Source organism: Hemicordylus capensis, chromosome 3 (genome assembly GCF_027244095.1).
Source record: "Hemicordylus capensis ecotype Gifberg chromosome 3, rHemCap1.1.pri, whole genome shotgun sequence".
NCBI lineage: Eukaryota > Metazoa > Chordata > Lepidosauria > Squamata > Cordylidae > Hemicordylus > Hemicordylus capensis.
The window spans coordinates 341656131-341676727 of NC_069659.1; the positions used below are offsets into that span (position 1 = coordinate 341656131).

General features: G+C 45.4%; 1 protein-coding gene across 21 annotated transcripts in view; it reads right to left on the reverse strand.

Annotated features, from left to right (window-relative positions):
- Positions 1-20597, reverse strand: part of TBL1XR1 (TBL1X/Y related 1) — a 269891-nt gene that overhangs the window by 41518 nt on the left and 207776 nt on the right. For 13 of the 21 annotated variants that reach the window (XM_053306085.1, XM_053306072.1, XM_053306079.1 and 10 more), the window contains 3 exons: positions 19793-19895; positions 8142-8287; positions 2251-2470 (listed from right to left, as the gene is read on the reverse strand). In XM_053306085.1, the coding sequence (XP_053162060.1) occupies positions 2251-2470; positions 8142-8287; positions 19793-19850 (424 nt within the window). In that variant the 5' untranslated portion in view covers positions 19851-19895. Of the gene's footprint in view, positions 1-2250; positions 2471-8141; positions 8288-8413; positions 8434-9387; positions 9545-19792; positions 19896-20597 lie in introns of those variants that run through there. The other 8 variants (XM_053306092.1, XM_053306089.1, XM_053306090.1 and 5 more) reach the window with 4 other exon arrangements.

The following is a 20597-nucleotide window of genomic DNA, read 5'->3' on the forward strand; positions in this document are numbered from 1 at the left end:
CTGACATGGCCATCCATTTATTAGACCCAGTTCCAGTCCAGAGGGGTGTAAAACAAGGCTGTATTTTAGTCCCCACTGTCCTCCTTATTTAACTATTACATAAATTCCCTGGTGCAAATCTCACAAAATTCTAATTTCCACCCTCCTAATTTGGGCTCTCATCCAATTCCTGCACCTCTCTATGCAGACTATACGGTAATATTATCATTGCTTGAAATAGGTCTGAGAAGAGTCCTGAAGTCATTTATTCCTTCACTGCCTATTGTTTGGAGGAAAGATTAGAAATTAGCTATAAAAAACCTAAGGTGCTGGTGTTCACCAAGAAATACTCTAAACACAGATGGCAGATTAATGGCCAAGAAATAGAGCAGGTTAAAACTTACAGATATCTAGGGTTGGTTTTCCAATCAAATGGCTCCTGGAAGGCTCATGTTACCCAAGGTACACATAGAAGTGCAACTGCAGTGTCTAGATTCTATTTCTCCAGGGGAGGTAAATATATACCTGCAGTGGTGAAAGCCTTTCAGGGTAAGGTAGCACCTCATTTATTGTATGGTGCTCAAATATGTAAATTTCCAAATTTTAGTTCTCTGGAAGCAGTACAGTCCAAGTTTCTTAGATCTATTCTTGGTGTCCCACGCTGCGTACCAAATGCTTTACTGAGAACTGAAACCAGGTTAATCCCACTTGAAGACAGGATTTGGTTGCTTATTTTCAACTATTGGCTCAAATTAATCTACAACCCTTCTGGTCTGGACACCCTCACCTTAATGGCTAGCTTTTCCTCTAGTTGGGAAAATGTGGTGGAGAAGAAATTTGGATGTTATGGCCTTCTGCTTTCAGATCTGGCTCATATAGGCCTTCCTAAGGCCAAAGAATCAGTTTGTCAGTGCCATTGGGATATTGGGTTTCAAAAGGATGGAGTGCAAACTACACAATGTGGTTGTAGGAAATCCAAGACAAAATGTATCCCCGGCTAATTACTTATACAAACTTAGTTGCCTTAAGTTCCGCCATACCTTTACTTTGGCCTGTTTAAATGTGTTACCTTCGGCTGTTTTGGAGGGTAGATTCCATCGTATGCCGTATTCACAACAGCTCTTTCCCTGCTGCTCAGGCATGATTGAGTCAGTGGAGCATATATTACCTAACTGTGTATTTTATAGAGATATATGTTCTCTTCTTATTGGTCCAATTTTGTTACATTATCCAGGCAGGCCAAACAACTTTTATGTAAATTTTCTCCTTTCTGATTCTGATGCCGAGATTACCTACTGTGTGGTCAAATTTTGCAGTAATATTCAGTATTATTTAGTATCATAGTATTTTAAGTGATGTTGCCTGTAACTCTTGATTACTGTAACTGCTGGCTGTTCATGGATGAATGATGATGATGATGATGATGGGCCACGCCACACCATGCCAGTGTTGCCCATCACTGTTTCCAATGGAAGTAGTGCTGTGCAACTGCCCGCTTCACAACACTGTTGGGACTGCCTGGCATATGTGCAGCAGCACCGGCTGATGGGTCACACTGGCGCGGCGCATCATATTGGCCACTAGCTGTATGTTTATGGCCACAAATTGCACTATTACTCAACCAGTGATTTGCTAGATCCGAGACAGGAATAAGGTAGCTTGGGTGCTCCCAACAGCTCTCGGGCTTATCGGAAGTAGCTCTAGCTCTTCAGGTGTTTGGTCTTGCTTCTCCCTCCTTTCCCTTTCTGACAATACTGCAAGTCTAACTGGTTGGCTGAGTGGGAGCATGGCCGTACCATCTTTAATCACTCTTTCTTTGGATGCTCCTTACATTCTCTCCCATTAATTCTTGCCCAGTTTCTGACCCCCACCAAGCCAACACACACACAAAGCAGCCTCTCTTGCTCCCCTCCTATCTTTTAGCAAAATCATCTCGGAATTGAGTGGTTTTAATTTTCAAAATTCCTTGTCAAGATACATTTCTGTACAAGCTGTCATTTTGTAATTGACTCTTCCTCCCCAAGCAGCCATTTTGTGATTGACTCGGCCTCCCCTAGCCACCATTTTGTGCTGGTAGTTCCCAGAGTTGTGTGTGTGTGGCGGGGGGAAGAGTAGCTCCCAGAAGCCTTAAGTCTGTCCACCCCGGGCTAGATGGCAAAATGATGCAAGTCCCGTCCATCATCCCTAGACCCTTTTGCAGGGATGCTGGCTGTTTCCCACAACATTTTCAATGTATTGATCAGAGTGCAAGTCCGTTCCCCTTCAGCTTACTTGCTATAGTGTGGGCTCCATTTTCCTCTCCATTTGCAGTGTTTTCACCATTTTTTGCAGACCCCTGTTGGTTTGTCGGCGCTGCTGCTGCTGCCGCCGCCGCTTGTTGCTGTGCAAGCTTGTCTCTGTAGGCCTGTTGTCTTGTCTGCACCACATCTGGCATTACGGCGTCTATCAGTGAAAGAGATTCTATCGGCCTGCCATCAAACAAGGTACCATCCTAATTGAGAGAGTAGGAGAGGGGAGGAAGAGACAGAAAGCAAACGTTTAGTGAAGGATGACATTTAAATCAAGAGGTCAGGGATGGAATAATTAATCTCTTTTATTTCCTAGGAAGCTCTGACTAGTGTACAGAGTACTTGGCAATTTTTATCTTGTTCATTCTGGTGCCAACAACCCTGCAAGGCAGGCCATCATACTGAGGAAGAGGTAGAGGTGGGACAAGTTTATTCATTCTTTCTTTCTTAAAAAAAACAAAAAACATTTATATCCCGCTGTTTTTCCAAGGAGCCCAGAATAGTGAACATGCTTATGTTAATCCTCACAACCACGCTGTGAGGTAGGTTAGGCAGAGATACAAGTGACTGGCCCAGAGTCATCCAGTGAGTTTCATGCCTGAATGGGGATTTGAACTCGAGTCTCCCCGGTTCCTAGTCCAACAGTCCAATCACTACACCGCACTGGCTCTTGTCTGTGAGTCATGCTCGAAACAAGGCTCAGTAGGCATCTAAGCTGAGACCTGCCATATGCAACCACCAGTATGCCATCCACTGACTCCAGATCTTGGCTACTGCAAGAGCTGTTTGACAGTGGAACAGTCTGCCTCATGCATTGTTGGGATCTCTGCTGGAAGTTTTAAAACAGGGCTGTCATTAGGGCGGGGCAGCCAGGGTGATCGCCCCCAGCTCCACACTCCCCCGGGCCTCTCTCTCTCTCTCTCTCTCTCCCCGTTCGCATCCAGCCTGCTTCTTTTTGCAGGAGCTGGGAGCGGGGAGGCTCCAAGCCTCCTGCTCAGTGAGTTGAACCATGGGTGGGGCACCAGCAACAGAGCCTCAGGGGTGTGCGCTCTCTCTCCCCTCTCAATCTGGACTCCAGCCCCTGTGTTCCCAGTTGCAAGTGGCCGAACCAGACTCTCAGGAAGGCAGAGAGAGAAAGTTGCGGGCAGGCAGGCAGAATGCGGCTTGTTACAAGTGGGTAAGGGCTGGCGTGCGCCCACCACCCTGCTGAAATGGCTGGCTTGTTCCTCTCAGGCAGTGGTAGGGCAGCAGGAAAGTGACCAGCCCCACACCTAGCTGGATAGGGGGCGACATGACCCAGGCTGTTAGAGTCCCTCTAGCCTGCAGCTCCCTGCCTCCAATTATTAGGCAGCTTCTGGAAGAAAACGGAGACTGGGAAGAAGGGGCGGATTCCTGGGTTATCCTTAGAGGGAGTGCAACCTGAGCTCTGTGGATTCAAAAAGTGGAAGAGGGCGGAGAGAGGGGGAGGAAAAGGCCTCCTTAGTCTTGTGCAGGAAAGGCACTTTTTGTGCAGGTGGAGGGAAGCATGTTTTGGGGACTGAAATGTGGGTTATTAGGTTTGGTGGTGGGGGGGGGTATTTCAGTAAAATGCACGGGAGAGGGATCTGGATCATGACCCCCCTATCAAATATTAAGCATTCAGATGCGTCCTGCACATGTGGATTGGCCCACACTCCACCCTGGCTCAGACAACCTGACATCCTGGCTCAGGATGCTGTCGCAGTTTTCTGCACTGGGCCTCTGAGGTTCCTTCTAACTGTAATATTCTGCATTTTCCTTTGGTCTGCTTCTCATATTATATGTTGTACTTGTTTGCATACAGATGCAAATACACGTGTAGCATATCCATTTAAAAAGATGTACGCGACTTGAGATTTCCACTTTGAGGCCAGCAGGTATGTTGCCTCTCAAGGGGGGCTGCTGTTTCCCCGCTCTTTTTTCCTTATAAAGGTAAGGCTTTGAAGTTTTCGGCTGGTGGCTCTGCGCAGGCCATCCCCTGCTAACCAAATGAAGAATCTCCTTTTAAAGTGGTGGCTCTTCTGTTCAGCAAAGGGAGAGCAACAGGTCCTATTCAGCTCAGTATAGCATCCCTTTTCCTGTTGCTAGTTTCTACTTTGTGTCTTCTTTTTTAAACTGCCAGCTCTTTAGGGACAGGGAACCATCTTCTCATTCTAATTCTTTTTGCATTGTAAAGTGCTTTATGGACTTTTTGTTGAAATGTTAATAATTATTAACATTAAGAATATTTATATACCATTTTCAACAACAACAAAAAACTTCCAACTGTTAAGACTTAATAAGATGGTTCCCCTTATTAATACACTTACTGCGCCCCCTGCCCCTTCCCCTAGGAATAGAATAATAGAAATTTAGAGTTGGAAGGGGCCTTTGAGGTCTTCTGCTACAACATCTCTGGCAGATGGCGGTCCAGCCTCTGCCGAAAAACCTCCGGCAAAGAAGAGCCCATCACAAGAAAGACTGGAAGAAAACGACAGTCCAGGTCTTAATGGAGAAAATAGGCGAAGCTACCATATTTGCCTGAATTATGATTCTGAATTTAAGATGCCCCCCCCTTAAAGAGTAGAGGCTATACAGGTTATACCTGCATTTACTCAAAAGGAACAGGACCCTGAGTTTAAGATGACCTCTAAATGTATAATATCAGAAAACGTGGTGGCGGGGGACAGGGACTAGTCTTGGATTCAGGTAAATACAGGTGGTGGTGGGTGGCGGGGGGAGAACTAGTCTTGGATTCAGATAAATACAATATCCAGTACTAAGACATTTTCAGAAAAGAGGACCTGAATATTTGTTTGAAATATCCTTACATCAGTAATAATGGAGAAAATAGGTGAAGCTACCATATTTGCCTGAATCAAAGATGACTCTGAATTTGATGCCCCCCCCTTTAAAGAGTAGAGGTTATACAGGTTATACCGTGTTTCCCCGAAAATAAGACACTGTCTTATATTTATTTTTCCTCAAGGAAACACACTATGGCTTATTTTATGGGTATGTCTTATTTTCGGGGAAACACGGTACCTGCATTTACTCAAAAAGAACAGGACCCTGAGTTTAAGATGACCTCTAAATTTCTAGTATCAGAAAACTTGGTGGAGGTGGGCGGGTGGGGGAGTATTTGTTTGAAATATCATTACATCAGTAATAATCACAGCTGACATTCTGCACAAGAATATGTCACCTTAGTAATGTTGCGCAAATGCAAAATTTGTGCAAATTGTGTTACACTAGAGTGAGCCCAATGGAAATAATGGGCTTATTTTGTGTAATGCAATAAGTGCAAATTTGGCAACTTACACAACAGCAGCATTACGAGGCTGACATACTCTTGTGCAGTATGTCAGTCCGTAGTAGTAGTAGTAGTAATAATAATAATAATAATTATTATTATTATAAAAGGGAAATATTCAAACATGCCTAGTAAAAGTATGCGTGTATGTACTCTGTGTGTGTATAGATAGATAGGTAGATATAGTTTTAATGTTTTAACTTTGTTTTAACCCGTGTTGTTTTATTATAAACCACCAGAAGGCAGTATACAAATATTTATTTATTCATTCATTTATCGTATTTTTATACAACCTGATATATACATCCCTAAAGTAAAGTGTGCCGTCAAGATGATTTCGACTCCTGGCTAGTGCCCACAGAGCTCTGTGGTTTTCTTTGGTAGAATACAGGAGGGGTTTACCATTGCCTCCTCCAGCGCAGTATGAGATAATGCCTTTCAGCATCTTCCTATATTGCTGCTGCCCGATATAGGTGTTTCTCATAGTCTGGGAAACATACCAGCGGGGATTTGAACTGGCAACCTTCTGCTTGTTAGTCAAGCATTTCCCCGCTGAGCCACTTAAGGTGTTATACATCTCTAGGCAGTGTACAAATTAGAAAATACTACAAATGTAAAAGCAGAAGTTCATAATTCACACAACAAATTATAACAACAAAAATATGTATTTACCGCTTTTCAACAAAAGTTTCCAAAGCAGTTTACATAGAGCAATAATATATAAATAAGATAAGATGGATCGCTGTCCCCAAAGGGCTCACAATCTAAAAAGAAACATAAGACAGACACCAGCAACAGTCACTGTAAGTACTGTGCTGGGGGTGGATACGGCCAGTTACTCTCCCCCTGCTAAACAGAGAATCACCACATTATAAGGGGTGCCTCTTTGCCCAATTAGCAGGGGTCAAAAAAATCTTGCAAGATAAAAACACATTCGTTTTAAAAGATTCAGTGAAAAGCCTGAGAAAACATATACGTCTTGAGGGTCTTCCTATAAGCAAACAGAAGAGGAAGGAGATGCTCTTATTTCAAGGGAGCATATTCTAAAAATGCTAAATAAATAAACAAAATATCCTTTGGTCCTGGCGGGTAGGAAAGCTTGGCTCTGCAGCTGCTGCTGAACTACAATTCCCATCATCACCAGCCACAATTTATCGTTGGAGCTGTCGTTCAATAACAGCTGGAGAGCCAAGGTTGCCTACCCCTGCTTTGGTCTATTTTTAGCAGCTCAGGGAACTCCTTGTGACCGGCAGCCTCCTTCATTTATTCTCAGTACTGGCTCTGAGCCTCTCCCGGTGAAAATCTATCCCTTTTCACTGAAAGCTGTGAATGCTCCCTCTGTTCCAACTCAAGGGGAAAGCAGAGGGATATCAAACGTGACGGAAATGTTTGCTTGGGCAGGGCAGCGTAGCTGAAGCATCAAAAAGGCTCCTTACGCGAGCCGGAGGACAGCCTAGAGACAACTGTGGTGCAGAATCAGGAGGATTTTCTCTCACTGAAAACCTTCTTGGTTCTTAATCATTGAAGTTAAGGACACTGACCTCAGATAAAATCCTTGCATCTCGTAGTAGGGAGAAGGAGGGAATTTTTTTAAAGGTTGTGAGCCCTTTGGGGACAGGAGACCATCTTATTTATGTATTTATTTTTATGTGTAAACCACTTTGAGGACTTTGGTTGAAGAGCAGTATATACATATTGGTTGTAGTTGTCAGCCATCTGTTTTGAGTATTTATTTATTCATTCATTTTAAAATCTGTATGGAGGGGATGAGCACAAGTGGGGGATGGAGGGAATGGGAACAAGCCACCTTTGGCCTATGGGAGAAACAAGGGTATATATTCAAATAAATACATCTTTGCAAGAGATCAGTGGGAAAGTATAAGAACAAACTGAAAGAAACCACAATGGCATCATATATGACAAGCAATCTCTTCCATCCAATTAGTTCCATTGTTTCATTAGTATTACTGAAATGTCTGTAGTTAGTAACATATGTGACCTCCTAAAAGAGACAGCAACACTTTTAATATGTGTGTGTTGTGATGGGTAGTTTCAACCACTGACAGTTCTGTTTCATACTTCACCAGGACAGTGTCTGTCTTCCCTCCCAAAATTCCTTAGGTTTGCGCAGAATCTCACCCCAAGAAATCCACCTATATGTCTATTAAAGCGATGGAACAATAACATTGCAGATTTGGCCTCTGAAGGACCAACGCTCTGTTTACACCAGGGTTTCTCAAAGTTGGGTCCCCAGATATGGCTGGACTACAACTCCCACCATGCTCCAGCCATTGTGGCTGGGGATGATGGGGGTTGTACTCCAGCATCCGGGGACCCAAGCTTGAGAACCCTTGGTTTAAAAAGCAAAACTTTCAGACAAGTAATGAAAGACTTCCCAGATTCACAACTCAGAGTAGTTTTATAATCCACCAATCTTGTTCAAAAAAAGGTCTAGCGAACTCAAACAATGATGAATCTAGCGTGACAGCAGAGAAATAGAGCAGGACAGTCAAAGGCAAGGAAGCACGTTCAAGGTGTCTGCAGGAAACGAGAGATTTCCTTACCTCATTAATACTGACTTCCGCCTCTACATACTGCAAGCCTTTCTGGATGATGGAAATCAAAGCAGCTGGGGGCACCAGAGCACCGTTGATGTTAGACTGGCTGATATGGCTCTCGATACCAAAGGTAAATGCTGAATGAGAAAACCCTAAAGACAAGGGGGAGGTTATAAGGATGTGTTCATTCACATTTTGATGCCAGACTCTGGCCAGCAATGTTTTTTTCTTGGAGTGCCACTCTGGGAAAAGGACTTAAGGAGCTAATGGCTCTATACCTCGGCCCGCCACCTCAAAAGCAGCCTGTAAATTAGCCTGTCGCCACAACTCCCACTCCCCCTCAGCTTCTGGAGTGGCAACAAGATGCAGGGAGGATGCCGTTGCTGACCTCTCTTGCAAGGTCTCTTAGCTACATGAACCAGTTCACTTGGCATCAAGGATAATTCAGACTTTATAGGCAAAAGGATACCCGAACGTTTCATTTCACGCCCTGCTGAGCAAGGGGTTGGATTAGAAATCTTGCAAGGTTCTTCCAACTCCCAAATGCTATGATTTGTTTTATTCTAACTCAAGGCTAAGCAACCTTGACTCTCCAGCTGTGGTTGAACTACAACCCCCATCATCCCCCACAATAAATCATGGCGGGGTGATGGGAGTTGTAGTTCAACAACAGCTGGAGAGTCAAGGTTGTCTACCCCTGTTCTAACTCTTACAAGGGTTTATTCAGCCTTCCTCCTTGACCATGTTTGGGACAGAAACTCTCAACTTTGAATGTTTTGAATTGTTTTAACAGTTTGTCTTACTTTATTTTTGTTGTGGGGTTTTTTTTTGTGTGAACTACCTAAAGCCTTTGGAGTCAGGCAGCATATAAATTATAATTTTTTTAAAAAAAGACAAATAAATAAAATAATCTGTAGTGCTCTTTTGGCCACCCACCAAAGGGCAACGGAATCAGGCATGTCAGCATTTTTTCAATGACTGTAGCCTTAACCAAATGTTCAAGTTATTATATATACCCAATGGCAAAATAACATCTCCTGCTACAAGTCCATTTTTTAAAAAACAAATCTCTTAAATATTATAAAATGTTCAAGTTATTATATATACCCAATGGCAAAATAACATCTCCTGCTACAAGTCCATTTTTTAAAAAACAAATCCCTTAAATATTATAAAAGGTGTAAGGTATATGCAAAATACATCAGCAACAGAACCAGAACTTTTGGACATCATTTCTGATTCAATTACTGACTTGTGTGAACCGGAGGCCTGCTACAGCTCGTGCACATAAAGACAAACCATGCTTTGCAGTTAGGTCTAAACTGGGCCCCTGGCATTACTACTCTTCTCCATACATATTCAATCTGGGCTATGGGGCTGCAGGTGGCAAAAGTGTTGCAACCATTGATAATCTCTCCCAGTTCCAGACGTGTCCTCACTACACACTCCTCTTCTTGAGCAGCAAATTCAACTGATCTACAGGCTACAAATGCCTTGTCCCTATACTATTCTTAGTTCCAAGTATCCCCGCCCCCTTGAGCAGCAGCCAATCAAGGAGAAGATTGGGGGCAGAAAAAGGATGACACATCAAGTGCTTTTTATTATGAGATGGTGGTAATCAACTAGTAAAGATAGAGGGGAGGGGAGGAGGAGGGCTGAGGCTGAGGCTTCTTGCAGCAGCTATGCAACTCTCATAATGTCTAGTTCTGGCTTTTTAATTACTTCCACCCTAATGTCAAAACAGACAACCTACAGTCCTCTTAGGACTGTGACCTTCTAGAGTTCAGGATGAGGAGTCCATATCTGATTCTCCATCCCCACTGGGTAAATAACTTTCTGCACATGAAAAGCTAGTGTCAAGGAGGCTAGGCCTCTTAAGAACATAAGAAGAGCCCTGCTGAATCAGGCCAAAGGCCCATCTAATCCAGTCTTGTTTCATAGTGGCCAGCCAGGTACATCTGGGAAGCCCACAAGGGGTGGGGGAGAGTGTAACCACCTCCTCCTATTGGTGTTCCCTCGCACCGGGTGTCCAGGGGCATGCGCAACCCTGACTCTGATGGTATATACATCTGTCAAGGCTACTAGTCCTTGATAGCCCAATGAATTTGTCTAATCCATTTAAAAAACTCTCAAGCCTGGTGGCCATCACTACATCTGATGGCAGTGATTTCCACAGTCTTCTCCCTGAGGGGCTGAATGTCCACTTGCAGGGGAGCTTTGGATGGGGAAGGGGAGAGCATTCAAACCTGCCACAATCTGCCTTATTCTGAAATAGTAGTTTGGGGAGTGACTATAGTATACTATTGTCCCATGCTACTGATAAAAATCCTGCATGTTTGAATTTGCGCTCAAGATTTGCTTACCAAATCTGTCAAGCGGCCTTACCAGAAAGATCTGTTCCCAGACTCTAGTTACTTCTTATATTTAACTCCGGCTTTGTTGCTGATCAGTTGAATGACCCTTATTTCTTTCATAAACATCGGTCAACTCTACCAAACTATAAACCAGTCCAAAGGTTCTGGCGAGAGACATCAAGACTCATTCACTTGTGGGTTTTTTAAATGCCTTTTCTTCTAAATTACATAAAACAAGGGAGAATGTGTCTTCGCAGAGGAGAATTAATTTCATGACGATAGATTTTAATTGTTCATGCACGCTAGCACCAAGTGTGCATTATTTCTGCATGCTAATTCAAGTGCGGCATAATTATCATTTTGCAAATAGGAAGATTAGGATTAGTGGATGTTAACGTGTTATTTATTTGCTTGCCCTGAAAAGTAAATTTATCGTGGAGGAGAGATTTATTTTAAGCTATTCATAGGTAATTATAACTTCAGAAATGTCCTCTTTGGGGACATTATAAACAGCTGTGGATAGGCAGCAGGAACCAAGATGTTGCACGGATGACTCGGATTATAGAGATTAAATTTCACAAATACTGCCACAACCCACAATGGGGTATGCAGATGAAGGGGGTGGGACTAAAGAGATAGGAGCAACAGTGATTCTCAGAGGCTCAGGATTGCGGCTCACGGGGGAAGAGAGGGGGTCAACGCCAGGCATCTACACATCCACTTGCCAGAGAAGAGTGCCCCCTTCTGGTGAGCAGGACACCCAGCACCACACAGATCTCCTTAGGTCTCAATTCCATCCAGCACCACACACGTCTCAATTCCACGGCTGTTTCTGAGAAGGTAAGAAAAAGCAGGAATCCTCCCACTGTTTCTCACCTTCTCCATATCCCAGTACAAATGACAGAAGACCCACTCTTCTCCTAAGGCCTCTGCCGGTGTCTGCCAGGAAAGGATCTGAGGGAAGAGACTGGGTTGTTGGCAAGCAGAAACAATGCCTGGCTAGTGAGCTAAGCCTGGATTTGTGGATTCCTGGTTAGCATTTCCTGCTGTGCTGTTTTCCTGCCTCCGCCTGGCCCCAAGGTGCCTATTTGTCTCCTAAGTGGCTGTTTCAGGGTTTTTCATTGTAAGGCCTGGGAGCCCAGTCAACCCTAAGTGTGGCTGCTTGACTAATTGTTTACTGAGCCTGTGTGATGCTTCAGCCAGAGGTGAATACTGTGCTGTGCTTTGCTCACCGCTGTGGGGGGGGGGGTTCTTTAAGGGAGACGGAGCCCTCTTGAACCCCTGGCCTACACCATCTTGGAAGGCACGCCTGGAGCGCTGGGAAGCATAATCCTTCCCATTGCTTTCCTCCTAGAAAGCACTAAAAACAGACCTTCTTTAAGAGGGCTCCCCCCCTCTGGGTCCTCCCAGCACCAAGCAAAATGTGAGACTGTGCAGTGGTCAGCACAGTAGGGGGGAAATGGTTCTCACAATGAAGGCTTCTGGTCAAAGTGATCCCCACTTTAAAAAAACAGTGACGATCACTGGGTTATTAGCTTCCAATAGCTGCCTAGGGCAGGGGGAAATTTGGGCGGAAAAATGGAACAAGGGAAAGGGTTACCACCCCCACCCCCATTGGCCCCTAGTCAGAACAACCCCCCACTCCTGCAAACAGCTATTTCTCCAAAGATGAGCACTTCCAGTCCAATTCTAGTGTTCAGCCTGGCTGTTAACGACAGGCTTAACATACCATTTCGTTTGGCCCAAAGGATGATGAAAAACTCCAGTTTTAACTCAGGAAAAAGCAAGGGGGCCTCAGCTACCACTTGTCTGGGAAATATTAAATTATGTGCGAGCAACTAGTACACACCATTAATTACCTTTCTAAACGGAAACTCAAGGCAATGTTCCAAAAAAGAAATGATTTTTAAGAGGCAATAAAAAGCTGAAATTAAAGTGTGTGTGTGTGTGTGTGTGTGTGTGTGTGTGTGTGTGTGTGTGTGTGTAGGGGTCGTCATACAGGCAATAGCAGCGCATCCAGGAACTGAGTCCATCAATATTTCAAAATCTTGCATAAACAAATTGTCCCCCACACCCTACCCACAAGGTGTCTAAAACTAAGCAGTGGACTGGTTTGGTAGGTGGAGAAGTTCTTCCTCATTTGGATCTCTATCCCTGAGAAGACCCTGTCCTAGGGAAAGAGATCCAGACTTGCGGCAGCGAGCACGAGTTGCTCCCTTCGCTAAGCAGGGTTCACCTTGATTCACATTTGGATGGGTGACTACATGTTATCACTGTCTGCTGCAAGATATTCCCCCTAGGGGATGAAGCCACAGCTGAGTGGTAGAGCATCTGAGAAAAACTCCTCCCTCGAAGTCACTGCCAGTCAGCGTAGACCAGAGCTGCACAGCTTTGTCCCTCCAGCTGTTTTAGGACTACGACTCCCATCATGCCCAGCCACACTGGCCAATAGTCAGGAATGATGGAAGTTGTAGTCCAGCCCCTGCAGGTGAGGCAAGGTTGTACAGCCCCAGTGTAGGCAGTACTGAGCTAGATGAAAACGTGGTTTAGCTCAGTATAAGGCAGCTTCCTATGCTCCAGGCACAAGATCTCATTTCCCCAAAAACATGAAAGCAAAGCCTCCTATGTGATGTGAGGACATCACAGCCTGGGAAAGTTCATATGGGATTATGACAGTACAGGCACCATTTATTTTTACATATGTTGAGGCGCCAGCAATCTTGGACCAAGAACCGTAGCAGTAAGACCCAGGCGCATTATCCTCTGCACCACTGGGTGGGAGTTTGACAGAAGGAGGCGCTACTGTTTAACGCTCTGCTGTCCTTCAACACTGCTGCCGCAGATGGCCAAAAGGTGGTACTGCCGCTACCTACTCAGCAGGGATTCAGGTGCCCAAAAGCGGGGCCAGCTGGATTCTAGCTAAGCCATCAGGATGGCTGGGCTCGATCTCCAGTCTGAGCAACTTGCTGTTCCCAAATAGCCCCTCCCCACTTGACCCCAAATCACTAAAGCCCTGGCAGATATGGGTTTGGGAGGACATGCCTCTCCTTCCCTAGTGTTATTCCTTATGTCTCAGAACATAAGGGACACGCAGAGGCTGTAACGTGGTGGGTCAGGACCCAGACAGGCTTTGATCCAAAGGAGATCAAAGGAGCACACCCCAGCTGAGAGCCCCAGCCCCCTATTAAGCCCCCTAGATCCCAGAGACCCTGAGCAGCCAGAGCTTGCAGCCACCCCACGCACACACTTGGAGGTACGCTGGAGATGAGGGGACCCAGTGCCTCCTAGTGAGTCTCCTGTCCTAGCCCACCCTAACCTCCCGAACCCCCAGGAGCAGAGGTGACGTCATGCCAGTGACAAACTCCAACACCAGAAGTGAAATGCATGCTTAGTTGCTCAGAGCCTCCTTCCTGATGGGCCCACTCAAGAGGAGGAGCAGGCCAGCTCAGGCGCCTGCTTTGGATCAGGGTCAGGGCTGCCGCACAACACCTCCCTGGGGAGCCAGCCTCTGCAGGTTGAACAGCTTTCTCTTCAAGTGCTTGCCTCCAGCTGCTGTGATCATGGTCTTACTATGGATAGTCGTGTTCTGTCTGCTGCTGCATCAGGAGGGTGCATGGTGCTACCAGACTACATGCAACCCGCTGCACTTTCCTGGCTGTCAAAAGCAGTGTGCATCACTCTTATTGAGCACATTTTTTTTTTTTTTAAAAAGAAAAGAAATCCAGGACTCTGGAACAGAACTGTTAAGACCCATCAGTGACAATGTTAGGCAACTTTAGCCAGACTTCTAAAGAACAAGCAGAGCAATGAGAAGCAGAGGGGGGATTTTAACTGATGTGTCACAGGTATGTTTCATTGCATTGAGATGGAACAGCCCTGGCACACAAGAGAAGAACGGAATCTATGCTATAAGCATGGCCAAAACAAGACTACTAAAGGTAACTAGGCTGTGAAGATCACACGCCACCGAGTTCAGCTGCCAAACACTGGCTTCCTGCCATCACTGGAAAGGATATGTGCATTCGGCTCTTTCCTGGGCACGGCACTCGCTAGCATGAATGAGCCAAGGTGAAGTGGCATTGCTAATCCCTGATCAAGAGACCCACCCTGTTTCCCATGGTCACAGACCCAGGTTGGCTGCAATCCAGTTTCTGAAAGTTTTCCTTTACTGGATTAGTTAGTAAAAATACAAAATCTTCTCGCCAACCTGGGTGTCGAGAGACGCCAGTGAGTGACCACTCAGAACTATCACAATTTCCACTAGTTTCAAAAACTTGCTTTTCCTTCCAAGTCATGAAGATCGCTTACACTTGGAGGTTGAGCTTGCAGGAGGATATATAGTTCAGAATGAAGATCAGAGTCACAGGAAATGAATCCGTGAAGGTTATGAATGTGGAAAGATGATTATTAGAAGATTTGTGGCTCCTTATCGAACTATGGAGTTGGGCTACAGAGAGTAGCCATCCCCTGCAGCTGTAAGCCTGGAAATCAAAGCTAAGAGGGAGAGCAGAGCTTCTTTTTACAGCACTGATTGGCTGACGCAGAAGGAATATTCCATCAATCTTGACATGTGGTTTATCTTTCAGACTTGATTAGGTGATTGCTGCTTACACATTCAGGCACCTTGGCTAGTGCGATTACATACGCTACTATAGGAGAGTACATAGTAACATCTCCATACTTGCTAGCTGTGGAGGAACAGCCCTCTATTCCTAACCTCTTTACTACGGCCACCAAGTGGGCTTTTGGTATAGCTGGGTCCACTACAACAGCCCTTTACATGTATCAATTTTTTTTAAAAAACCCACAAACCTCTGTAGTGTGGAAAGGCTTATAGGTGTGTGGTGAAGACAATCAACAAAGCTTCTAAATTTTTTAAAACAAGAAAATTTACTTTTAGAAAAACTGGTTCAATTAAAACCTTACTTTTGCAGCCAAAAAACCCCAAACCAAATTCAAAACAGTTATTAACAGAGCAGGTCAGGCAAAATAAAAAATGGGAAAACGCATCTGCTACGTGACTCTCTACTGGTCCCTACTCAGAGTCCTCTGTGCTTTCTTGTCAGCTTCTGGCTTACTGGGTGGTTCTGATTACAGCACAGGTCTGGGGCTCTCTCCAGCCTGGCTCTTCTTTTTCTTCTTAGTGATTTCAGCTGAATTTTCCCCTCCAGCAGACTGACTTCCAAGTCTCTCTGTCTTCTTCAACCTTCAGCTCTGACTCTCTCCAGCAGACTTGACTTCTCTGGCTTCCAAAACTCTCTCCAGCCGACTCTCTCGACTTCTCCTTCCAGGACTCTCTCTCAAGACTCTGTCGACTTCACTCTCCTCCCTCTCAAAACACTCCCAAATATATACAGTTTCTCTGGCCCAACAGTTTTCTAAGCCATAGAATTAGAACAAACAAAAATTCCCTCCATTTTTAAAAAAACCTCTTCCACCTCAAAAAATCAACTGTCAAAATACTAAACCAAAAGTGAAACAAGAATACACGTTTGACCCTGCCAACCGTCTCCATGCACAGGGATTTGCAACCACAGAATCCTATTTACAATAATGAAGTTCTGGGAACATAATATAATACAATTCATTTATCAGGGCTTATTTACAAAAAGAGTTTTGGGAATATGAGTAGCAATACAGGGAGGTGATTCACACGAGCAGCAGAAACCGGTCTAAGGGAGCCCAGCCCTCCACTGATCATGTGCAGCGACAGGAGCCGTGCAGCTCCCAGGGGCAAGCCCGCCTAGATGCCTGCTCCCTTAAACAAGGTTAACAGAGCGAGTGCTCCATTAACCCTGCTTTTTTTGGCTGTGTATCTGCCATGGCTGCTTGCAGCCACAGTGGACACCCTTGGGGAGGGAAGACCCCAGAAATGCACCATGCACTTGCACAGTATATTACTGGGGTTCCAGGGGGTGGGGCACTGCGCAGCATCACTTCCCTCTGCCAGAGATGCCGGACGAGCTTGTCTGGATGGGCGATCCGCCCGACCAGCAATGGGCCAGTGATCGTCTGCAGGGAGAGCCGATCAAACCCAGTCTCCCCGCAACCCCCCTTAAGGCTCTTCACATGAATCGTGTGAAGAACCTCAGGGGCTTATTTGAAGAACCCCTGAGGCCTCGTTCCTTGGCAGATGCATTATGGCTCCGTGGCAATACAGCTGCTTCCTGAAAAGTTGCCTCTTTTTCCAAACGGATCCCCTCCAATCAGTGCTCCCCTTAATTTGGGACACAGGAGCTGAGAGGGAGCTTTCAGGAGGCTGATTTTATGCCTCACTTCAATGAGGGGGCTGCAGCACAGAAGGCAAGGTTTCCCCCACCTCTAAGTCCAGAAGCATGAAACAGGAGAACCGAGAAGTGGCATTTTCCAGACTATTGCAGACAACAGGGAAGTTGTAGGAGGCAAGCACGTAGAAGCTGTCAGGTCCGGGCCAGGACTGCGTGTGGCCAGACCTAAAATTAGACCGGGAGAACATGATCTCCAGCTCAGGATCTCTGAAGGCCTTGAGCAGCTTGAACTGCAAGCTAGAATCTGAACTGCTTGCACTGACTAGGCAAAGACACACATATGAAGCTGCCTTACGTTGAATCAAACAATTGGTCCTTCTAGGTTAGTGCTGTTGACACTGATAGACAGTAGCTTTCCAGGGTTTCAGGTAGTGGCCTTTCCCAGCTCTACCTGGAGATGCTGCCAGGGACTGAACTCAAGTCCTCCTGCATGCAAAGCATGCACTTGCCATGGCAATACAGCCCTTGCCCTATAGTAGGGGCAGGCATTAAGTAGCACAGAAGCTACTGCTAGCTTCCAGGCTTATCTGAAGGAGCTCTCCAGGCATTTGGGCTTACTCCTCTCTCCCTTCCCAATCCTACAAATCTGATTGGCAACCTTAGTGGGGACAGGGCTGCCCCATTTTTAATGCCTCTGTCTCTTTATTTATTTATTTATTTTATTTTTACATTTATATCCCACTCTTCTTCCAAGGAGCCCAGAGCAGTGTACTACAGACTTGAGTTTCTCCTCACAACAACCCTGTGAAGTAGGTTAGGCTGCTTAGGGTTGACTTTTCTCTCCTGTTAATTTCTTCTCCTGCTCCCTTCCAGTCCTGCAACAAAATTCTCCTGGATGTTAAGCAGTTTTAGTGATAAAATCCCTTAACTGGTCGATATACATTTTTGTACACGCTGCCATTTTGTGAATGGCTCCACCTCCCCAAGCTGCTATTTAGTGCTGGCACTTTTTCTCCAAGTTAAAAAAGTAGCAGCTCCTGGTAGCCTTAGGTCTGCCCACTCCTGCCCGATGGCCGAAGCCTAGACTCACAGGAACATATGAAGCAGCCTTCTACTGAGTCAGACCGTTGGTCCATCTAGCTCAGTCTACACAGACAGGCAGTGGCTTCTCCAAGATTTCAGGCAGCCCTAAGATTTCAGGCAGCTCTCTCAGCCCTAACTAGAGAGGCCAGGGAGGAAACTTGGAACCTTCTGCATGCAAGCATGCAGGTGCTCTTCCCAGAGTGGCCCCATCCCCTAAGGGGAATATCTTACAGTGCTTACACATGTAGTCTCCCATGCAAATGCAAACCTGGGCAGACCCTGATTAGCAAAGGTGACAATTCATGCTTGCTACCACAAGACCAGCTCCCCACCCCTCTTAGGACTCACACCATGTGCCACATAGGGATCTAGGTTATACACCCCTTCTGAGCTCGAAGAGACTCTGGAGCACAAGCACACTTACTCAATGGTTGGCCACTAAGCTTTGTCCTGGCCTCAGATGAGTTCAAGCCTCTTTCTTGCATATATGATAATTCAAAGTGGGGAACTTATCTTACTAAGGCATTCCTTGCACTCCCTACCCCCTGCAAACAATGCCTTCTTGATTTCTTAAAGGACAGTATCTGAAAGTTCCAATTAAACCAATATATTTACATTTGTGGAGTGTGAGCAATTGAAAATGTCTACAGTAATGTATTTTATTGTGCTACTTTATTCTCCTCCTAGAAAGAAATTTATTGAAAAATGGAAAATTTGGATGCAGAATGCAGCTGACTTATCCAAGGTAGTTTATCTTCCATTTAATCAGGAAAAAGTGTGCAATATACAATATACAGACAGCCACAAAGTATTGGAAAGGAATTTGTCCTAGCAGATGTATTAAACTCAAAAGCCATCCACATATTATATTTTGCTCCATTTTTTGTCAAAAGGGGGCTTTTCCTTTCTGTATCTCATTTTCATATTCCTCTGAGTTTTGCAGTGACCTTTTTGTTCAACAATGAGAACTACTACTACTACTGCACCTGGTAAGCCTCTCTAGAAAAGATGATCCATAACTAAGATGCCATCACTGAGAAGGTCTCTGGAATAATTTTTCTCTTTTAAAAGAGATAATACAGCATGCAACTTTGCACTAATAATGAGGCTATTCACACGGTCCACCAAAATTGGGCTACGGGAGCTTAGCTTGATTTCGGTGGGCCGTAAGAACCACCAGGCTTGCAGGCGACCCCAGTGTCCTCCAGGCAGTAAACCCACCAAACTACCCCTCCCCTTAAACCAGGTTTGCGGAGCGAGCACTCCGCAAACCCAGGTTTTTTTAATCATGAGTTGCCACGGCGCAGCTCCGTGCTGCAACTCATGAGGAGCCCCCGATAGTGATGTGCCCGGACTAGTCCGGAAGCCATTCTACAGGCCTCCAGACCGGTCCAGACACGGGTGGTTTAGATTCAGGTGGTTCGGGGTGGGGGGTCCCCTTAAGGGCGTGGGAGGGTTTACTTACCCCTCCCGCCACTTTCCCCCCTCTGGTGCCGTATTTCTTTGAGTAATTTAGCTTACTATTTCTTTGAGCGCCCCTTCTCCGGCGCTGTGCTCCAGCAGTTCTTTTAGTAATGGGGCGGCAGGATACCTCCCTGCCGCCCCTTCCCCCACTTGGCATGCAGTCAGTGCAAAAAGGCTTTAAGAAGCCTTTTGTGCACGCATGCGCGCACGTACTTTCTTGAGTAAACGGAGCGGCAGGATATCTCCCTGCCGCCCCTTCTTCTGCTTTGCTGCACTTTGCTATTCCTTATCTCTTTTTGCTTGGTGCCTAGATTGTCTAAGGTCACCTAGTGAATTCAGGGCACAAGTCAATCCAGAGAATTCCTGAGACATAGCTCAGTGCCTGCAGACAGGCAGATGTAGATATAGTGGCTGAGTGCAAAGTACAGACCCCACAGTACAGATGTGCATTTGAGCATTCATGTGATGTTTAAAACTTAGCCCCAAATAAATCCTTCAGCAAATTAAAACACGTTAGCCAAATACTCACCGGACTCTTGCAAGTATCTATATACGAGGAAGTTAACCTCATCACTGCTTATACTCATCTTTATGCCCGCTTAAACCATGAGGTCACAACGAAGCATATAACCCTTTAAAAAAGAAAGAAAGAAAAGTTAGAAATGTCTTGTCATCAGATTTGCCTAAAAAGCATGCATAAAACAAACTCAACAGAACTGAATACAGTGGCTGCAGTTGTAATAGCAACCTAAAAGGCATCCAAGCAAAACTATCAGCATGGTGGGTGAGAGTCAGAATCCAGAAATCTTTATTATTATTTGATTGATTGATTGATTGATTTCTATACTGCCCTTCCAAAAATGGCTCAGGGTGGTTTACACAGAGAAATAACAAATAAATAAGATGGATCCCTGTCCCCAAAGGGCTCACACTCTAAGAAGAAACATAAGATAGATACCAGCAACAGTCACCGGAGGTACTGTGCGGGGGTGGACAGGGCCAGTTACTCTCCCCCTGCTAAATAAAGAGAATCACCACATAACTTTGCCAAGTTAGCAGGGGTGGGGAGGCTAATTTATGTGCGAAGGCTCCATGCTATTCATCCAACTTAAAGGTTCCCCCATCAAGATACTTTATTTAATGGAGAAGGACTCTTCCAAGTGACTTCAATGAACAGGCAGGCAGGCTCATATATGGGGCTGTACCTCAGTACAGTGTTCCCCTCTAACAGGGATTCCCAGATGTTGTTGACTACAACTCCCATAATCCCCAAGCAAAAGCCATTGCAGCTGGGGATTCTGGGAGTTGTAGTCAACAATATCTGGGAATCCATT